This window comes from Maylandia zebra, linkage group LG12, assembly GCF_041146795.1.
Source record: "Maylandia zebra isolate NMK-2024a linkage group LG12, Mzebra_GT3a, whole genome shotgun sequence".
Taxonomy (NCBI): Eukaryota; Metazoa; Chordata; class Actinopteri; order Cichliformes; family Cichlidae; genus Maylandia; species Maylandia zebra.
In genome coordinates this window covers 4,192,097-4,212,864 of record NC_135178.1, presented here as the reverse complement: position 1 = coordinate 4,212,864, position 20,768 = coordinate 4,192,097, and the positions used below count along the sequence as shown (strand labels likewise).

Below are 20,768 nucleotides of genomic sequence, written 5' to 3'. Positions count from 1 at the left end.
GTTCCAGCACTGCGACACGCTGGCGATCCGTCCACGGTGTACTCATCTCTCACCCTATGGAAGCTGAACTCTGAATAAGATAACAAATGGATGGATGGAAAAGGTAACGACAGAAGAGGGAATGTGTTTGCTATGCATCACTTTGTAGCAGTTGGTCCCTAACCACTGCCTACTGCTGTCTCCAGTGTATTGAAAGGTTTAACTTGGGATACACCCACTCCATGTAACCAGCAGTTACTGTGCCTGTCATCTCTTGAAGGTTGAATGTTGGCATTGACTTCCTGTGGTCTCTGCTCACTGCTAGTCACTTTCTGTGTTGATACCCCTTTAATGTGTCCCAAATGGTAAGAAGCATCCCATCCTGCAAAAGCTGGACTTATTAAAGTTTGACTTTTTCTCTTTCATCTACTTTTTATCCAGCTCTTTAAAGGATCACAAAGGGATGGATACACATGAAAACGTTGTGGGAATTTAATAATAACATCACGTAAAATAATTTATGAACTATAAGGTTTGTAGGGTTCATCTTATTGAATTTAAATCAGTCACTGTTAGAAGCTGCATTGTAAAGCACCTCAGCAGCTTAGTTCTGATTGCACCCATAGCAGGTTTCGGACCTGTGCAGTGAGGCTCCTTCATCATCAGTCTACCCTGCAGCTACAATACAATAAAAGCTATTAGGGTGTAATAATTACTAGGCTTTGCTGGAAAGAAGAAAAGTTATGGGGCTCTCTCTGATCCTTGCAAATAAAACGCTGGAATGCATCCATCGGAAGAGAGTTATGGAGCTGGGAATACATTTTAAAGTACTGGCAATGCAACATGGCAGAGGATAACTATCCATCATACTGTGAATTTAAATGAATACATACTGTGCAAGGAACACCATGAATCCCTGGAAGTCATGGGAGGTTATAGAGTGCTGTGTTAAGGGTGGATGATGAAGTGTTACTGAACATTCTTTTTAAAGCCTGAACATTCACTCCTTCCTGCTGTCCAAAGAGATGTCTAACTGGCAGTCTATTAAAATTAACCCCCAGGATTTTCTCCTCCAATAAGACCAGCCTCAGAACACCTCTTAATTATGTTTTTGTCTGGCGAAGTAAAATGATCACCTTCAGAGGAAAGAGATTTACTTGTGCAACACAAACCACAGGCCACATTCTTTTAACTCTGGATTTATTGACTTGTCTCCGACACTGATCCCTGAACAGGCCAGATATCGATCGCTTTCATCAATCATGAGCAGAATAGTAAAGTTACCTAATGGGTAAACTGGCTCACCACAAGTAATGTGATGATGGATTAAATATTAAAAAAGGAATCATGTGCTTGTCATCCTGACACGAAAGCTTCCAGCTGAAACGCTGCGTCAGAGTACAGTACAGTTCGTCACTGTAAGTGGAAAACGTTTTTGTCAACACGCTTCAGAGTTGCAGAAATGATTTGTGCCGCGGCATGTCAGCAATATTGAGGTCACCCACCTCTCACGCATTTATTGGGAACAGCATGACAGTAAACTGGTTGGTGTTTGATCTTTTCCTCTTCTAACGTACCTGATCTTAATGTCTGAGCATCTGCTTCATTTTAAATTCTTATCGCTCAACATCTTGCTTGATTTTCTCTGAATAACTGACAGATAAATTGCTAGAGATACTGTACAGCTTGTTTGCTGCAAGCAATGACTGAAAGCTGTAAAAGTTGTAGCAGGCAAAATGCTTTTTGACATTGTTAGGGGAAAAAAGTCTACGCTAATCTTTCAATATACTGGAAGTGAAATTAGAGGGAACTAGAGTCCTGTAGCTACTCTAGGCTCTGTTATCTGGATTTAGAAAGCCTAGCCAGTTTTATCAGTCCAGACTAAAAGGGTAAAAAGGTTAACACAGGAAGTACGACGTGGTGGTGCGATGGGCCAGTTTCCCCTGAGAGAGCACGATTGCAATCCCAGGTTAAACCTGTAACGCCTGAACCATGAAACAAAGAACATTTACATTTTTTAACTAAATTGTTTCTTGAACCTTCTATGAAAAAATAAATAAATAAACATCAATTTGCATATGTGAGTTTTAGTTGGAATCATTTTTGCATGTATTGCTTAAAAATTTGTTAAAGATTTTTATTGAGCAATTTCTTCATGTTTTTGTCAGGAAAAGAAAAATTAAGCTGATGACACAGACGTCTCAAAGACTCACACAAGATCACGTCTAACACTTGGGTGAGACTAAAGTCAGGCGTATGACTTATTTTTAAAACAGGAAAAAAAAATCCATGCACACCTTCACCACCATGTGTTATATGGGACAGTTTAATTTAATTTTTTATGTTCCAGAACTTAGAAAAATTATGGAAACTTGGTGGCGCTTATTTAAGATAACTAAGTTAGAGCAACGTATTTATTCTAAGTAGGGCTGGGTAGCATGAGGAAAATCTAAAATCACAATATTTTTTGGCTATATCACGACACACGATGTATATCATGATGTGCTTAAATAACATTCAAATACAAATGTTATTTTGAAGCATATAGTGCCTAAACATGCACTGGTATACTCATTCAAATTGACCACTCCATATTTGTTTTCTACTTTGAATACAAAAAATCAGAATGAATTAAAAAAAAAATTTAACCATCAGCTGCACACAGATGTTTTCACAAATGGCAGTATTGCCACAGTAAATCTCTATCTGTGGTTTTAACAAACAAATAGCAACAATAAAGGACATCAAGCAATAATTCACGAGACAAAATAAAACAAGTGAAATTACAAAGGTGCTCTTTTTTTAATTGTAACATATAATAATGGATTGGATTTATATAGCGCTTTTCAAGGCACCCAAAGCGCTTTACAATGCCACTATTCATTCACTCTCGCATTCACACACTGGTGGAGGCAAGCTACAGTTGTAGCCACAGCTGCCCTGGGGCAGACTGACAGAATTATATATAAGAATTATAAGACAAAAAAATGTAGCGACCTCAAACCAAGAACAGTCACAGGCGTCACAGCTGGTTTATTTAATGTTTTCTGTGTGGGGAGACGTTGATATGCAGAGTTTAAAACAGTGATAACTTTGCAATGGATGACTTTTCAGCTGGTGGAATAAATTTGCTACCTTTTGCAGCAATAGTTTCAACAGAATACAACACGCATGGCAATTTATACTCGACGGTTGCAATAAAACCATTTGAACCATCATACTTGGAAAAACCTGCGATACCTCGAGTAAATTCGATATATCGCCAACCCCTTTTTCTGAGACTACTAGATGCAGTTAATAAAGAAATGGAGTTCTGCATTGTGCGAACTTCTAATTCATATATTTGTTTCAAGCCTTTGCTGGTGGGAGGAGCTTAGAGCAGAGAAAGAAAAGCTGCAGGAGGAAGGCTGTGTATCTATTTTTCTAGATTTCTGCTTCCTGCTGCAAATTTAACCAAAGAAAACTCTTGTTCCTTAATTATTTCTGCAAATGAGGACTCAGTTCCATTCAAACAAAAAGAAATATATTTAATTGTATATTCAATTGAATGTGCATTTTCTTTGCCTAATTAATTGTCTGTGAGAGGAATTTCTTGCTCTTTGCTAATGAGCATGCCGTCTGTTCTGAAGAATAAATCTGATTTAATGTATGCAACGTTTAAAGCAATTCAGTATTGACTTGAAATGTATATTACAAGCTGTAATCAACATGGCTTTCAGTTTATATCGTGTTTTCATTATATGAATCATTAAGTTGTCAATTTATGATGGTATCTGCTGGAATTTAATACCGTAGGCCTCATTGAGTCTTTCCTTGCTACTCGCATTATGAACAGCTATGAACTGGAGTCATCCTGACTGACACACACAGTCACAGCTCATCAATGGGGAAGGGTAAATTTAGTATAGCACACTAGAAGCAGTGCTACCTGTCATCAAAGAAATGTCACAGTGAAGAAAATGTGTCGCCGTGGCATGGCAAACATGTTTCCTGTGTGTGATTTTTTACTCCAGGAGTGGCTGTGCCTCAGTTCATTTCACTGAGTTTTACTTAAACGAGCAGGGACAGTAAGAGGCAGCCACTAAAGGTCAAACAGTCCAGTCTGCATGTTAATTTTCTAATGTCACAGCGCCGCAACTCCCAAGACACCACTCGCACATCTGCACAAATTATCATCAGTGTTGGTAAACATACACTAAGAGAAGCTGATGGATGCGATAATGACCTGAAACTGACCTTTCATTACAGATGAATGAGGCACGTGGTCAATTAAAGCACAGTGCAGTCACATGCTGTTAGTCATGTAGTGTGATGTCTGCAGACTAACGTTAACCTCTTTTACAGCAGTTTTAATTTGTCCGTTTTCAGCAGAGACAACTTTATTGTGACAGTTTTGACAAGCTTCCATTCCTGCAGTGGCCACGATTCTGGGGTGAAATAACTTGGAAAAGAATGCCGGCTTTATGTTTTGCTACTTTACGTTTGAGCCAGCATTCATTACTTTTTTGCTGAACCGTGCACATGGACCAAAAAGCAATAAAGATGAAGATAAAATCAAAAGAGTGAGTTGAATACTGGTAAAACTACAGGACTGAAGGGAAATGTAATGTTGAATCCATGCAATGCTTTTATCAGTCAAAATGAGTGATGATGAATGGATAAAAACATTGTAAACCCAGATTTTATTACTTCACAAATACATAATTGATTCCCTCTTTTTTCCTTTTTCTTTAGGTAATTGCTTCAAAATTAGATTTTTGAAGGCGTTCTACACGTAGCCATGTACTTAGAAATGCAACCTAATTATGTATTTGTTTTGCAAATGCTGCTGACTGACTGGCTGCATTAATGTGTCCTACACTCTTTGAATGAGAACCTTAAAGAAGAGACAGCTAGCACAGGCAGGTACTGGACCAGAAACAATCGCACTAGACAAAACAACAAGTGGAGACTGTGACATGACCAGAACTTGCATTATCGGTGCCTTTGAAATGGCTGCTTTGAAGATGTTGACCAGGTCTGTGACCATTCACCAACACTCGCAGTGTTCAGAACAACTTTGGCACTTCAAGATGGTGACAAAAACCTGCTACCAGGGCCATCAGTTTGCAATTGAATGTAGTCAAGTTGGCAACTACTTGCAGCTGTTTATAATAATGTAGTAATAAGCTATAATAAATCAGGAAAAGATCTGTGCTGGAAAACCTAAGAAGCATGAGAAAATGACCAGAATACAGCCAGCAGAGCTGAGTCCCCTACTGCAAAGAAACACATAGACGCTTGGCACAGCTGACTTGGATTTATTGAAATTTTCTGGCAATCTCTCTTCCTCTATAAATTGGACTGCAATTATGTGCAGGCGACCTGCACAATCCCTTTGCAATTAAAAGTGGTTACCAGGCTGGGTATCGTCACTGATTCACAAGGTTCCGATTCGATTCAATTTCAACTCAGACAGTCAAAAATATTATCATTGTGATCATTTATCATTACATATCCATATTTTATATGTATATATAAAAACAAAGCTGACACTCGTGAGACTTCACCATAGGTTTGAGCATCACAGCAGGTGGCTTTGTGTCAAAGTAACTGAAGATAAAAAAACAGAAAACATGAAGATTTTTCTGGCCTGGCTTTCTATGGCAGATAACCGCCTTAAAAATATTCTGCAGTAGAACAAAAACTGAGGAAAACCACGAATCAACATATGAACATTACCTAATGCTGCTGAAGTGAAGCAGCATTAGGTAAAGTTACAGAGGATTAATTAGAGACACAGCTAAGCGTTTTGCAATTTGGCATAATTTTAAAATGAGGCTTTCTTGTCTTTGATGAATTTGGATTGGAGAGTGACGAAACCTGCAGCTTCAGAATCTGTGAGACATCGTCTTTCAGCACCAACAGCATGTACGTGTGCGTGTCGTCGGGTCGCGCTTTGTGTTTATATCTTTTTGCGGCATGCGTTTACCTGCTCTTTAATTATTTGCTGTTTTAGCTGTTTGGCAGTTGATAAAATAGTTTTGTGAGCTTGAAGCTGAGATTCTGGCATTTCTGGCAAAATACTTTTAGATTTCAAAATCGATTCAGGATTTGATGAATCACAATTGCTTTGTTCAAACTAAAATCGAGTCAAATTGGGAAATCGATTTTTTAAATCCACCCCTATTAGTCGCCCAGAGGTTGAGGACTTTGCATGTGCATACACTGGGCACCCAGTTGGTTATCGTAATTACTTGCAATCACTTGCTAAATGCAAAAATATTCAATTGAATCACGGGGCAGCCACCAATTGCTTCTAGCCGGATGGAGGTTGCTGTCCTATCTTTACTGTAGTGTGACTGAGCAGCTAGTAGGAAACAAGACATAGGTGAACACTATGAAGGCGAGATACATAGTCTAAAAAGCAGGAAAGAATAAAACAGACAGGAAGCCAAGTATATTTCAAAGGGAAATGACTGCAGAACACATGCCAACCCAATTAGCCCGAGCTTTCGTACTACTAAATAATAACAACTGTTCCTCGTTTGAAAATAATCCACCGACGAAGTCACTGGAGAGGTTTTGTTTACTACTACAGTCAAGCCGATATAATGAGACATGAGGTCAGACTCCATTCTCTCTGTTCGCTGACTTTTAAAGCCTCCCTTTTTAATGGTCGGCAGTTAGAGGCTTAGTGGGGAATGGAAATGTGCCAGTGGTGACTCCTGGTTTGCCTTCTTTTAGTATGTTATTTATGCGTCCTTTTCTTCTGCCAGCCTGAGGGAGGCAGGCTTGCTACTCAGTGCCAAGTGAAGAAGGGCCAAGCATGGTCTGGAATCTAGTTCATTGTGACTCGCTCTCCAAACAGGAAAGCTTTGGGGAGATGAAGCTAAGCATCATCAGCTGCTGTGGGCACCGAGGAGTGGAGACCACTGAAGGATTTGCCCACATTGCCATGGAGACAGTAGTACACGGCAGTGTAGATGAGACAAATCCATCCCTGCTCCCCCCACTTTTTTTATGCTATTTTAAAACCTGGTGCTCAAGTGTTTACCCTCAGGGGTTCGCCATCACCTCAACCGTTACTCACGAACCCAAACAGACATAAAAAACTCAGAAAAGTGTGGTACAGGAACACATAAGAAAATACTAAAATATACCGTAGCATAAACAGACCAACAATTCAGACATGAATTTAAAAACGTTGCGCTGTTCCATGAGAGAAGACAGCCAGAGTTAAATAAAGTGGCTGTCTCAACTGAATAAGCAAACCATAAGATTTTTTTTTTAATTCCCTGTCCGAGAATAAGCTTAGAGATAGGATCCTGATACAAAAAACAAAAACATGTTGCAATAAGGAAATACTGTAACTGGCTAGATTTCAATTAAAGCTTTCAGTTAATGTTAAAGAACAAAGACTGACCTCAACAGAAAAACAACTGGTATTTTTTAAGAGAATTAAAACCAATATAAGATATTATATTAATAAAACCGTGAAAGGTCTTACCACTGTCACTGTTGTCATCTACCAAGATGATCTCCTTCAGCAGGTGTGCCGGTGTGTGATTGACCACACTGTGGACGGAGCGCAGGATCACTGACAGAGCCTCATTCACAAAGATAAAGACTACTGAGATCTGAGGAAGGTCCTCTGGGTACGTCATCTGCTTACACCTGATAAAAGAAATGCAAGAATTATTCACCGATATTAAACCTACGCTGACTTTATTAATTGCATTTTTCCTTCAAAGGATTAATATGACTATATTAGAGAAGACAAAGAGTATATTCAAGAAGCTGTTGCTTGCTGCAAGGTAGATTGTGAGTTTTATACATGTATGTTAATGTGAGTCTACAGCAAGGAAAGGTTTGCTAAGTTTGAAAATTGTGGAGCCATCTCAGGGGTCGTGTTGTGACCTTCAGGAAGGCTGAAGCCGACACTTTGAAATGTTGTAGCAGGGACATCACAGGAGTAACTCGTGGTATTAATAATGGCTCTGGTCCTTTTAGGTGTTCAGGTAAGCAAGGAAAAAGTCATGAGTTACAACCATATCAAAGGCTAAAATGTTCATATCAGAGATGTTCGTGAGTTGAATGTGTTAACATCGGCATCATTGTTTGCTTCTGCTGGTTGGATTTAAAAAAGAAGTTTTTCCCTTGAGTGAGTAAAATGGTCTGTAAAAGAGGAATTTTCATAGTGCAAACACTTATATTTCTCTCCGATGCACAACTATTTATCTCAAAGGCAGAGGAATAATAAATATTTTAATTTACAAATGACCCAGTTTTCATCTGCAAAAGAAAAGAAACTAAAGATAACAAAGAGACCACATGGAAAAACACACAGCACAGCCAGCCTACCAGAAACTGTAAGTATGACTTTGGTAACATGGAGGGTAAAGTTTGTTGTTATAGTATCCTTTCAGTGCTAATGGTACGATGAAGACAACATATCCTAGTAGAAGCAGGCAGCCAAAAGTCAAACTGACTGCGTTTTATCTCCGTTGTGCGTAATGGGAGAGTGCGTGCTGAATGTGAAGAAGCCAAATACATGAATAATAAAGACTCAATAATAAAGATTGGTATTCTGTGTTCTTCTCAAATGTAGGACCAAATCAGATTCAAAAACAACATACACAAAACGGAGATACAAATGCTAGAAATACTGAGCGAAACAACAATTAGACAATTTAACAAAGTCTTTGACAGCCGTTTTCAGGGAAAATAAAAGGACCTACTCTGGAGTGGGTACTTCTGAGAGTCCCTGAAAACCTCAATGTTGATTGCTTTGACTTGGAACATGTGCCATTTTGAAAAAAAGGGGGAAAAAGCTAAATATTGGAACTAAGATAAAGAAAAACAGACTGCTGCTCATTCAAACATAATACCATCTGCCACAGAGGTGGAGAAAAAAGAAATAACATAAAACGAATGCAGGGTTGCACCTGTCACAAAATGATTACATCACTGTGTGAGTCAGACCGATCTTATACTGCACAGAAAAAGGCTTACAGGGCCAATCAGGGTGTCTGCTCATGGTTCCTGCAGTAGAAAGGCTGTTGATATGTTCGGTGTCCTCCTCCCTCTCCCATTCAGCCTCCTTTCATCCTTCATAACCGCGGAGCCCTCCCTATCCATTTTCAACTTTCTGCCTCCTCCTCACACAGACTCCACAGCAACCCCTTTTGTACATCTGTGATTAGAGTCCTACATCGTGCCGCTACCGAGACTGACCCAATTATTAAAATGATCTGTGCACTAGCGTCACTTGTTCTAAGTTCACACATTCTGTCACGATGCTGAGACTCTCCGCGGCTAATAATAGTTGTTTTCAAGTCTGGCAAACGTCCCTGTCATTTCTGGAAAATACAGTATTCTCTGAAAGACGCACTGCGAGTTTGCAGTAAGAAATAACAGTGTTAACTGGACAGAAGCACTTAAATGATTCCTATGGCAACTGTGAATACACGCAGTCAGCATCTTGCGATTGCCACCCCCCCCACCCCTCCACACGGCCCCAATTAGGCTCAGAATTCAATGCCTGACAAACACATTTCACTCACATCTGCTTTTATTTCCCCATGTTTCCACGTCCCTAATTCATTATGCGGGGATAATGAGGTGGCTATTATAACTGCTGTGGCTGAATTATTTACAAGAGCAGGAAACACTTGTAGTACTGTTCTGCGTCTGAATATTGATAGAAATGAACTACAGGGTAAACAAAACTATGATTCCCATTTAGCTTCAGTAAATCCTTCTCAGCCTTTAAAGTGTTTTGCTAAATACGAAGACGGAGAGGCGCCAACGCTGCTGACATCATCCTTAGTCGTAAAAACAGTAATGAGAGTGGTGATATTTTCAGTTATCTCTATAGTCATGTAGTCAGACATATTACGACAGGCCACAAATGCTGGGACCTCCCAGATCAGTCGATCTTAGTGCCAGCTCACATTAGCCGATGGCTCAGCTGACGCATCCAATTAGACCTCATCTAGGGTGCACTATTTAAGTTGTTTACCTGTCTTATCTGTAAGCTGGTTACGGCCTGCTATTCCCACTAGATCCAAATATAACTTACTGAAAAGGAAATAACAATTTTCTATTGGCTCTAGTTGTCCTGACTGACAAAATGTCAATCAGGACAAAAAAAGTGAAGAAAAAAAAGGGTATGTCTGCTACTCGTCCACTCTTGCTGTGAGCTACCTCTCTGCTGGTGCTCGGCTTTCTAATACCCCTGTGAACCAGAATGTCACTTTGACTCAGCAGCATCCGTGGGGGTCAGGCCACAGAGGGATGGCCACATAGCAGATGGAGCCCTGCATGGTGCTATAGTTACATCCTTGTTCCACCCAGTGGAAGACTCCTGGTGCTCACTGCACAGCCACTGAGTGTCTGTGTGTGTGTGTGTGTGTGTGTGTGTGTGTGTGTGTGTGTGTGTGTGTGTGTGTGTGTGTGTGTGTGTGTGTGTGTGTGTGTGTGTGTGTGTGTGTGTTTGTGTGCGTGTTTGCACGAGAGTGAAGAAATTTCTCACCTTTTAACAATGAGAACTGGCAAAGGAAGAAGTAACAAATATGTGGGATGGCACAGCAGATGGCATCTTATTTACTTGTGAAGTTATATAGTAAATGCTTTCCATATCTCTCTAAAATAAATAAATAAATAAAAATATAAAAAAGCATTTCTGAAAGGTCATCTTCTATTTACCTTCATCCACTTTGCATTTTTACTTTGCATATCTGTTGCATGCTCTCCGTATCACATCTTAGTATAGCGAATATAAATTTTGGAAAAAGTTAAACTTTTTAATGCCTCTCAACTTTAAACTGCAAGTTTGAACTGAAGTCTGAGGTCTAAATGCAAAATATCGCATGTGCTATCACTGGACACATAAACTGTTCAGCCACGGCATTAAAAAACAGACGTTTTATGAATGTTAACTATCTTGCTAGAATGTCCAGCTGGCAAACTCATCATTCATGTGACACCTACCTAACACCCACCTAAACATTTCAGCAGGTACCATCCACAGCGATGGTACTCCTGCACAGCGGCACCATCACAGCGCTTTAGCTCTGTTCCTTGAACACATCAGAAAGCTCAAGGGTTTTGACCCAGCCTCCCCAAACTCCCCAGATCCCAGTCCAATCATGCTTTCACTGGATGCGCTGGAACAAGCCCTATTCACTGTCAATTTCCCAGTGACAGACACAACAGGATACCCCATGAGGTCCCAGTCAATTCCCTCATGTGTCACGGCTGTTTTGGCTGCCTACACAATATCAGGTTCTAATATTCTGGCTGATATGTGTAGAAATAAGAAAGAAATAAGGGACAAACATAGAATAAGACTAACCTTATGTCAAAAACAGAGATATGCATAAAGATGGGTAACTCACTCCAAACTCGTCACATGTGGATGCTGCTGGGCGTGACATATAAATGGACAGGATACTGTTGAGTGCAATTTGTGCAGGATTATTGTTGGAAAGAAGCATTTAGAAACGACTTTTCCTAAACATAACAGAGTCGTTTTTAGTGATAAAAACTAAACCAAACAACCAGTGAAAACGAAGAAAAAACCAAAATGACTTGGCCGGCATGATGTTGGATTTCTCTTTTTTAATCTGGGTTTATTTGAGAAGCAACTGTAGTCTTTATGAGATGTTTTTCAATACTGATTTCTTTTTAATCACAGGATTTATAGCCAGCTGAAGCTTCTAGCTGTTCATGTTTGCTTCTCTTGACTTGTAAAGCTTGACGTCACGCTCTGTTATCAACCACACCCTCACCCAAGCCTACATGTATTTGACAGCAGAGCTCATGAAAGGACAACCAAGCCACAGAGAGTGTTTATGATGAAGCGCTCTGTGTATTTTTATGCTTTAAGCTAGATTCTTGTGTTTTGCGTGCGAGTAAATGCACGAACGTTTTGATTGATAACCCCTCCACTGTATCATTGCAGCCCTTCCGTGTGCATTTGTGCTCAGAAACTCCTTTGTTCCCTCTCGCAGCTTTCTCTATTGGCTCTCTCAGTCTGCCCTGCCAGGTCTATAAATACAAGGACAAATCTGGCAGTGAGTTTGAGGAGGGTTCTTTTGCGCCGCAGCTCTCCTTTGCAGAGACACAATTAAAGCATGACAAAACAAAGTAATGTATATTTCACCCCTGCCAGTCATATATGCAGTGCAGAGATTGTGTTTAATGAACATTACCAGAGTGATCTTGAAAATGTCGCGGGCAGCATGGCTGCTTCTAGTAGAGACGTGGTGGGACAGTGGATTTCAGTGTCGACATCGTAAAGTGATATTGTAGTTCCATTGCCCTAGTTACTGGATCCAATTTAGGGCATCGCTCAACCTTAAATTTGTACCTGTCTAGAGTAGCGGGGAAGCCTTGTAAAGCCGTAACAGGATGAGCGATCGACTCATCTGTTAGTAATGGGACTGAGCTCACTGGCCAGCTCTCATAATTTGACCCGGAACAAGCTTTGACAGAAACAGAGTGCCAGATTAAGATGTATTCCTATCACACCTCCCCCTTTTCTCCTTCTCCAGCAGCCTGCAGCCCCAGCCACTCCATCTGACTTTTTCCCCGCTGGCCGCTCTTATTTGCTGTGTAATTTCACATTAACCTCCCATAACCCGCGCATTGCAGGCAACACCAAAGCAACTTTCCAATCTGCGAACACTCCTCCCTGAAAGATAATAGTTTGCTTTGTCATTTTTCTGCCCCCCACCAACGCTCCACTCACGCCGACCCCCACCCGCCATCCGGGCGATAAACTGTAACACTGGAAAGAGCATCAATTTGCAGCAGGAGCTTCTGCACCACGGAGACCTTATGATCCCATTCTGCAGTATCAGACGCTTAGGAGATGAGGTAAGCCTGTTTCTTCAGCCTCCCTTGCTGGTTATCACCCTCCCACAGGAGGGCAAACAGAAGATGTGGGGTCCTCAGGGAAGAAGGGCACGCGTTACGCTTCGATACGGTTTTAGTTTTAACGGCTATTTTGACAAAACAGAAATCAAATCAGCAAAGTGACAGTAAAGATAGAGGTGAGATTCGGAGTAAATGAATAAAAATCCTCACGTATAACAGGAGGGTATATATATATATATATATATATATATATATATATATATATATGTTTGTTTGTTTTCTGGGCATCAGTAATCTCTCTAGCTTGTCTGCCTTTATCGCTTTGTTCTCCACAGCCCAATGAGCTGTTATACTTAAGCCTCCCAAGGACAGCGAATGGCAGGTACAAAGTCACATAAAATAGAGCCTACTTAAGTCCTTTGGTATTTCAGTTAAGAATGTCACTTGCAGAAAGAAGGGCAGAGAGAAGAAATACAGACTAGCAGGTGGCGAGCGGGGATTACAGGTTTTTGTGAGAGACACAAACGCTGCTGTATTATTATGAATTGGTTTTGCTGTCGACAGGCAGGTTTAAAAAGAGAAGGCTTGGAAATGTGTCGATTCTTTTGGTTATGGTGATGGACTTTGCTTCCCTGTAGTCATCAAAGTCCTCTCTGCTCAATGGCTTCTGCTCAATTAAAAGCCCATTAGACAGGAGGTGCCTGGTTCCTGCATTTAACCTCACTTCGGTACTGCGGCAGTCACCTTTTGCCGGCAGGATATAATTACTGAATCTGAATTAGAAATCAGAAATATGTAACTCCGTACAAGGATGGTGCAGCCACCTAAAGCAGGAAGCCAGTGGTCCTTTCTTTAATAGGTTTTTATACCTGAACCTTCCCATACATTTCTGTGAGCTTTCCTGATGCAGCAATCACTAAACTCTCTGAAACAGACAAACTTACAAACTTTGTCACTCTGACAAACAAATCTGTTCAACTTCCTAGGCTTAATCAACACCTCTCAATTGCTGTATAAGAATTGTGTTTTGTTAGTGAGCAAGTTTAATCGAGAAGAACAAGTGAAACAAAATATTCCACCAAGTGGACCTGGGAGGGAAAAAGACACAAGCAGTTCCTTCAGCAATATTATGTTGGGGGAGAAAATGTGTCAGCAAAGCTGCACACACTACAGTACAAGCTGTGGTCCAATGTGGATTTAATTTTACATTTTAATTTAATAATTTCTCAGTGTAAAAATGTATAACTTTCCATAACAATAGATAATTTGAAAGGGGATTTGAGAATCACAGAGATAATAGATCAGACGATGGGTGTAGTAGAGGTTGGAACTAGAAAGGCCTCGAGGAAGCGGTCTTTATGTTTATCTCTTTCAGTAAACTGCAGATCATCATTATAATGTCAATCAATATAACTGTCTCTCAATAAGATACACAGACTACAAGTTAACTAAGATGAAGACCTTCATGCATTTATAAATTTTGTTCATGATCAAGTTTGAGAAAACTGGTGTTTGAAGCAATACGTCTTCACAAGTGGAACAGAGCCAGTGGGTGCTACATGGATAGCCGAGAGTGTCTCCCTTTAAAAAAAACAACAACCTAACAGGTCATTTATTCAATCAAGTTATCACAGCACATAATTATATTCATTGAGACAGTTCACAAAAGCAACCATTATAAGCAGAGATGGGCAGTAACGTGTTACTGTAATCTGATTACTTTTTTCAGGTAACAAGTGAAGTAAGGGATTACTATTGCAAAAACGGTAATTAGATTACCGTTACTTTCCCGTAGGAACGCTGCGTTACTGCGTTACTAAAACCGTGATTTTTTTGCGAGAATGTCTCATGACAGTGACGTAAGCGAGTGCGCCAATAGAGACAACAGCTGTGTGCAGATCAACAATGGATCATATATCGAGTGTGGGAGAGAGTATGAGCGTGCAGCGTTTAAAGCGTGGAAGTACTGACCTTACTTTGAGTTTGATTCCATAAAAAGTGACAAAAACATTAGTGTCCGTTGTGCATGGGAAGAAAACTTCTTTTTACAGCGAAAACAAGCACCGAGTAGCTACGACGTAATGGGAAACTCACAGAGAAACTCGCGGATTCTTCCACTGACCGCTGCGGCACACCTGCACCAGGGTAAACCTCCGCCTGCCCCACTCCTGCTTTACAAATTCAAATTCAAATTCAAATTTTATTTGTCACACACACACAACCATACACAGTATGACATGGGGGTGAAATGCTTGTAGCTGTACAATGCCCGACCATTAAATGACAGAAGAAAAGTTTTACAATATTTACAATTTACTACAAAAATTTACAAATTAACTTAGGAATTTACAGTAAAGAATGTGCAAATAGCAGAAGAGATTATAAAGATAAGGATTATAAATTATAGGAATTATAGGATTATAGGAAATGTGTGGTGGTGCGTGTGGTGACGTGTGTGAGAGTCCAGTCTTATAGTGACGTGTTTGGGAGAGTCCAGTCCTACACCTGGTTCAGGCCCCGAATAGCCTGGGGGAAGAAGCTCCTCCTCATTCTCTCTGTTTTGGCCTTAAGGGAGCGGAAGCGCTTCCCAGACCTCAACAGTGAGAAGAGTCCATTGTTGGGATGGGAGAGGTCCATCATAATCTTCCTAGCTTTGGACTTGCACCGCTTGGTGTAGATGGACAGCAGGTCAGGGAGCTCTGATTGAATGATACGTTCTGCCGAGCGCACCACCCTTTGCAGATCTCGTCTGTCCTGCTTGGTGCTGTTCCCAAACCAGGTGCAGATGTTTGACGTCAGGACGCTCTCGATGGTGCAGGAGTAGAAGTTCTTGAGCACCTTCAGTGGCAGATGGAAGTCTCTAAGTCTTCTGAGGAAGAAGAGACGCTGATGGGCTTTCTTAACCAGGATGTTGATGTGACAGGACTATGACAGGTCCTGAGTGATGTGGACACCCAGGTATCGGAAACTGTCCACTCTCTCCACTGGCGTGCCACTGATGATGAGGGGTTTGTAATTCCTCGCCTGCTTTGTAGTGAAGTCCACGATCAGCTCCTTAGTCTTGCTGATGTTTAGGAGGAGGTTATTCTCCTGGCACCAGGTCTCCAGGTTCCTAATCTCCTCCAGGTAGGCCGTCTCGATGTTGTCGGAGATCAGGCCCACAACAGCAGTGTCGTCAGCAAACTTGACAATGGAGGTGGTGTCGGATGTGGCTACACAGTCATAAGTGTATAGTGAGTACAGCAGGGGGCTTCAAACACAGCCCTGAGGCACTCCAGTGCTGAGTGAGATGGAGGGGGAGACTTGTTTTCCTACCCTCACTGATTGGGGTCTGTCTGTGAGGAAGTTGAGGATCCACTGACACAGTGATGAGCTGAGTCCTAGATCCGTCAACTTGGTGAAAAGCTTAGAGGGAATTATTGTGTTGAATGCTGAACTGTAGTCCACGAACAGCATCCTAACATAATTCCCTCTGCCAGTGTCCAGGTGACTCAGGGATGTGTGGAGCAGGTGAGATATGGCATCGTCTGTGGAACGATTAGTCCGGTAAGCAAACTGAAGTGAGTCGATGGTGGGAGGAAGTGAAGAAGTGATGTGATCTCTCATCAGTCTTTCAAAACACTTCATCACAATTGAAGTCAGTGCTACTGGACGGTAGTCATTGTGGCAAGCGGGCTGTTGTTTCTTTGGAACAGGAACAATAATGGACTGTTTGAAGCACGTGGGAACCACAGCTTGGGCCAGGGAGAGGTTGAAGATCTCCGTGAACACCGGTGCTAGTTGATCAGCGCAGGCTCTAAGGACCCGGTCAGGGATTGCATCTGGTCCTGCTGCCTTCCTGGTGTTCACCCTCCTGAAGGTGTTCCTCACGGCATGCTCTGTGATGACGAATGCATTTTCTTCACTGGTGCACTCCGAGCGCGCGCAGCCTTTTGTTGTTTTAATTGCTGCGGCGTCGAAGCGAGCATAAAACGTGTTCAGCTCATCAGCCAGTGAAGCATCGGCATTCATCATTGAAGAAGCTGGTCGTTTATAGTCCATTATAGTCCGCAGTCCTTTCCACAGGCTCCTAGAGTCGCACTGTCGTAGCTGTGACTCTAGTTTTTCCCCGTAGCTCCGCTTTGCCTTTCGGACCGCGCTGCGCACGTTGTAGGACGCAGCCTTGTATAGGTCCATATTACCGGAGACAAGCCCTTCATTGTAGGCAGCGGTGCGTGATCTCAGAGCGTCGCGGATGTTTTTATCCACCCACGGCTTCTGGTTGGGAAACGTTCGGATGATAGTTCTTTCGGCTGTGTCGTCCGCTAGTTTCCTGATAAATCCCACAACCGCTTCCGTAAACATGTTGATGTCATCAGAGCTGCGCCGAAACATGTCCCAGTCTGCGTCATCCAGTGCGTCCTGCAGCGTGGCCACCGATTGGTCCGTCCAGCGAGCAACCTCCCTCCTGATTGGTGGTTGCTGCTTTAGCCTTTGTTTGTAAGCTGGTATGAGGAAGATGGCGGAATGGTCCGATTTTCCAAATGCCGGCAGGGGTTGAGCCTTGTAACAGTTCTTGAACGGGGTGTAGCAGTGGTCTAATGTCCTCGTGCCCCGGGTGGGGCAGTTGATGTGCTGGTGAAGGTTGTGAAATGTCCGTTTGAGATTCACTCTGTTAAAATCTCCCATAACAATGAGTGCGGCATCTCGGTGAAGTGTTTGTTGATGTGTGAGAGCCTCATGTAGCTCACATAAGGCAGTGTCCGAGTCCGCGTGAGGCGGAATGTAAACAGTGCAGGCAATGACCGCAGTGAATTCCCGAGGGAGATAGAAAGGGCGACACTTAACGATCAAAATCTCCAGATTGGGCGAGCAAGAGCGTGTGAGTGGGGAGATGTTTGTGCTGTTGCACCATCTGTTGTTCACCATCAAACACACTCCACCACCTCTTTTCTTCCCCGACTCCATTGTCCTGTCCATGCGGTAAACCGAAAAGAACCCCGTCGGCTGCACGGCGTGGTCTGGTATCGCTGGGTTCAGCCAAGTCTCGGTGAAGCAGAGGAGGTTGCAGTCCCGAATGTCTCTCTGGAACTTGATTCTGGCTCTGAGGTCATCAAGCTTGTTCTCGATGGATTGAACATTGGCTAGCAGGATACTGGGCATGGGTGCGCGGTGTGCGCGAGCCCGTAGCCTGTTCCTGATGCCGGCTCTTTTACCTCGAGGCCGACGCTTAGGGTCGCGTCCTTTGTTCTCTCTCAGGATCTCCTTTGGCCAGGTTGGGTCCGGAGTTAAACATGGTGAAATGTTCGTGTACTGCAAACCAATAGAAACCAAAGTGTCTCTACTGTAGCGGATTTGTGTGTTTTGCATGATGCCCATGCAAGATTATCGCAGATATAGCAAAAAGTGACGAAAAACTGCAAAAAGTGGAGAAGTTAGGGCAGAGCATCCAGCACGGCAGCCGACCTCACCGGCGCCATTTTGTCTTAGTACAGGTGAAAATAGAGCAACAGGACCGCTGAGTCTTTGATGTGATTTATTTTCTGCTGTTTTACTTGCATCCATTTGAAAGAGTGAGTGTAAACACACAAAAAAAATTATGTGCTGGAATGTGCAGAAAATAAGTTTAAATATTAAACAAATTTCTTCCAGTCAGAGAATGTTGCATATAATTAAATGTTTGCTTGATGCATAAAGTTAAAAGATTAAAACTAATAAAACAAGTTTTAAAAAGAGACTTTTCCATTTGATTACATTTTGTATGATGGATTATGCAGAAAAAGTAGAACTGGGCTGAAAGATCTATTGCTTTATCACCTACTCAGGTTGTAAATCGTGTTTTTAAAAAGTAACTAAGTAACTAAGTAACTAAGTAATTAATTACTTTTGAAAATAGATAATCAGTAAAGTAACGGGATTACTTTTTGGGGGAAGTAATCGGTAATTAGTTACTGATTACTTTTTTCAAGTAACTTGACCAACACTGATTATAAGTATGGTCAGCGAAAAGAAGGTGAAGTGGTTACACAAGAGTCCATGTAGGGAGCATACAAAGATGAGGTTACAATGTGTTGTACTTTAAGACAGGAGACCCTTGAAACTTATTTATTGCATCTATAAAAGTGAAAATCTTGTATTTTTTTTTACTGTTTTTTAATCAACCTAATGTATATTGTTTTTGAATCTGCAACCAAACAGAAATGAAACAGATACATGAATATTATTCCCATACAGTATTTCCTAACATTTGATCTATATAGTCTACCACTGGTATGATTCAAGGCATGCTTCTATTGGTTGTGACAGGTGACTGACACACTGTATGGCTAACCCTATGTCATGTTACTAATACAGTCAAAAGAAGTGATATGCGTGTCAGTGTTTAGACAGTTTTGCTGAAAATGTAATTTCTGTCACAAAAAGACCCCATAGCACGCCAAACTTTACTGCTTCATAGGTTCTGTCCTCTGATCCTAAAACAAGCTCAGGAGCTGCAAATGCAGTAAAAAAAAAGATTCAGCATTATTCATTATCATAATTATTGCATCATTAAACTGCAACTCAACCTTCAACAACGAGTAACAATTACCAGGCAGAAACATGAGGCAAAAAGTCTTTTATCATAATATTAACACGTGATAGTTGCGAGATGTTAATAATTTTAATTTCATTTAATAAACTGTAATCACACGCTGCAGAGAAACAATAAGTACCTACTACTTTCTGATTTGTGGGTTGATGTATACAATGTTCTCCAGGTCACTGCTCATATAAGTTCATTAGATTTAGTGTACATTACAGCAACTGAAGTCTTAGTCATACAACCAGCTCTAGATTAGCTTTGGTGTCACATCACTTTAAAAGGGGGACTAGAACAAGGTCCCTGCGCTAAAGCAGTGCAGCTGTGAAGTCCGAGGCAGAAATCTCCTCAAAGGCTTTGTACGAGCCTTAAAAAAGCTGAAAACTTCTGGACAAAAACACTAGAAAGACAACGTGTGAAGGCAGCAAAGAAATCCACAATCACTAGTGCCACAACAATGCTGGCTGTTGCAGTGTTGTGTTGATTGCACACGCAATATTTTATCCCTCCAAACAATTCTTTCACATGCTCAGAGCACCGCTTTGATGTTTCTATTGTTCTCCAAAGTGCGACTTCAGTGACATAAACAGAAAAGGAAAAAAAAAACTGCATTCACTTTCCACTGCATTGATTTTCATGCAGTTTCTAAAATAAAATAAAAATGACAAAAGCGGTATCTAGTTTGACATTGTGTATTTATTTTTGGAGTCTGAGAATGTCTTTGTGTATATGGGTATATGAGGGTGAAGAATTGTGAAAATACATGCATTTATATAAGGACACATAAACACAGGTAGAGAAAGAGGAAAGCGGAGGAAGACAAGCTGTCAGAATCTGGTCCATGATGGAAGTAGCACAAAATCCAAACACCAATAAGCATCTGAATAGGGGGTCATATGATTGTTGGGTTTTTCTCTGTATCTATGAAGCGCCTTGAGGCGACTTTTGTTGTGATTTTGCACTATATAAATAAAATTGAATTGAATTGAATTGAATACTAACACTAATAAAGGCAGCATCATTTGAAACTGGAAACCAAACCATCCACACACACACACACTTTTTTTTATATCTTGCAGCCTCCAACAACCAGCCAACCCTTTTAATTAAAAAAAAACAAAACCTTTCGTAAAACCTCTCTATTCCAGAGGCTGTCCTAGCTAACGTTATTAATTAAAAAGCTCTTTTTAACCCAATCTCCTCCTTCCCACTCCTCTCTTGTCTAATTTTTCTGGGTGTGAAAAAGAACTTAAAACAAAGCAGCATGGATGAAATCATTAGCTATCCACACTAAAATCCTCTCTGGGCTGTCAAATTTCCTCTCTGTGTTTCCGCCTGTCACCATTGTTCTTTGACATTGTCTGAT

At 41.3% G+C, this 20,768-nt stretch overlaps 1 protein-coding gene across 1 annotated transcript in view; it reads right to left on the bottom strand.

Moving 5' to 3' along the window:
• Window positions 1–20,768, bottom strand: part of galnt9 (polypeptide N-acetylgalactosaminyltransferase 9) — a 108,638-nt gene that overhangs the window by 71,748 nt on the left and 16,122 nt on the right. The window contains exon 3 of the mRNA XM_004558551.3: window positions 7,469–7,635. Within this exon, the coding sequence (XP_004558608.1) occupies window positions 7,469–7,635 (167 nt within the window). The remainder of the gene's footprint in view (window positions 1–7,468; window positions 7,636–20,768) is intronic.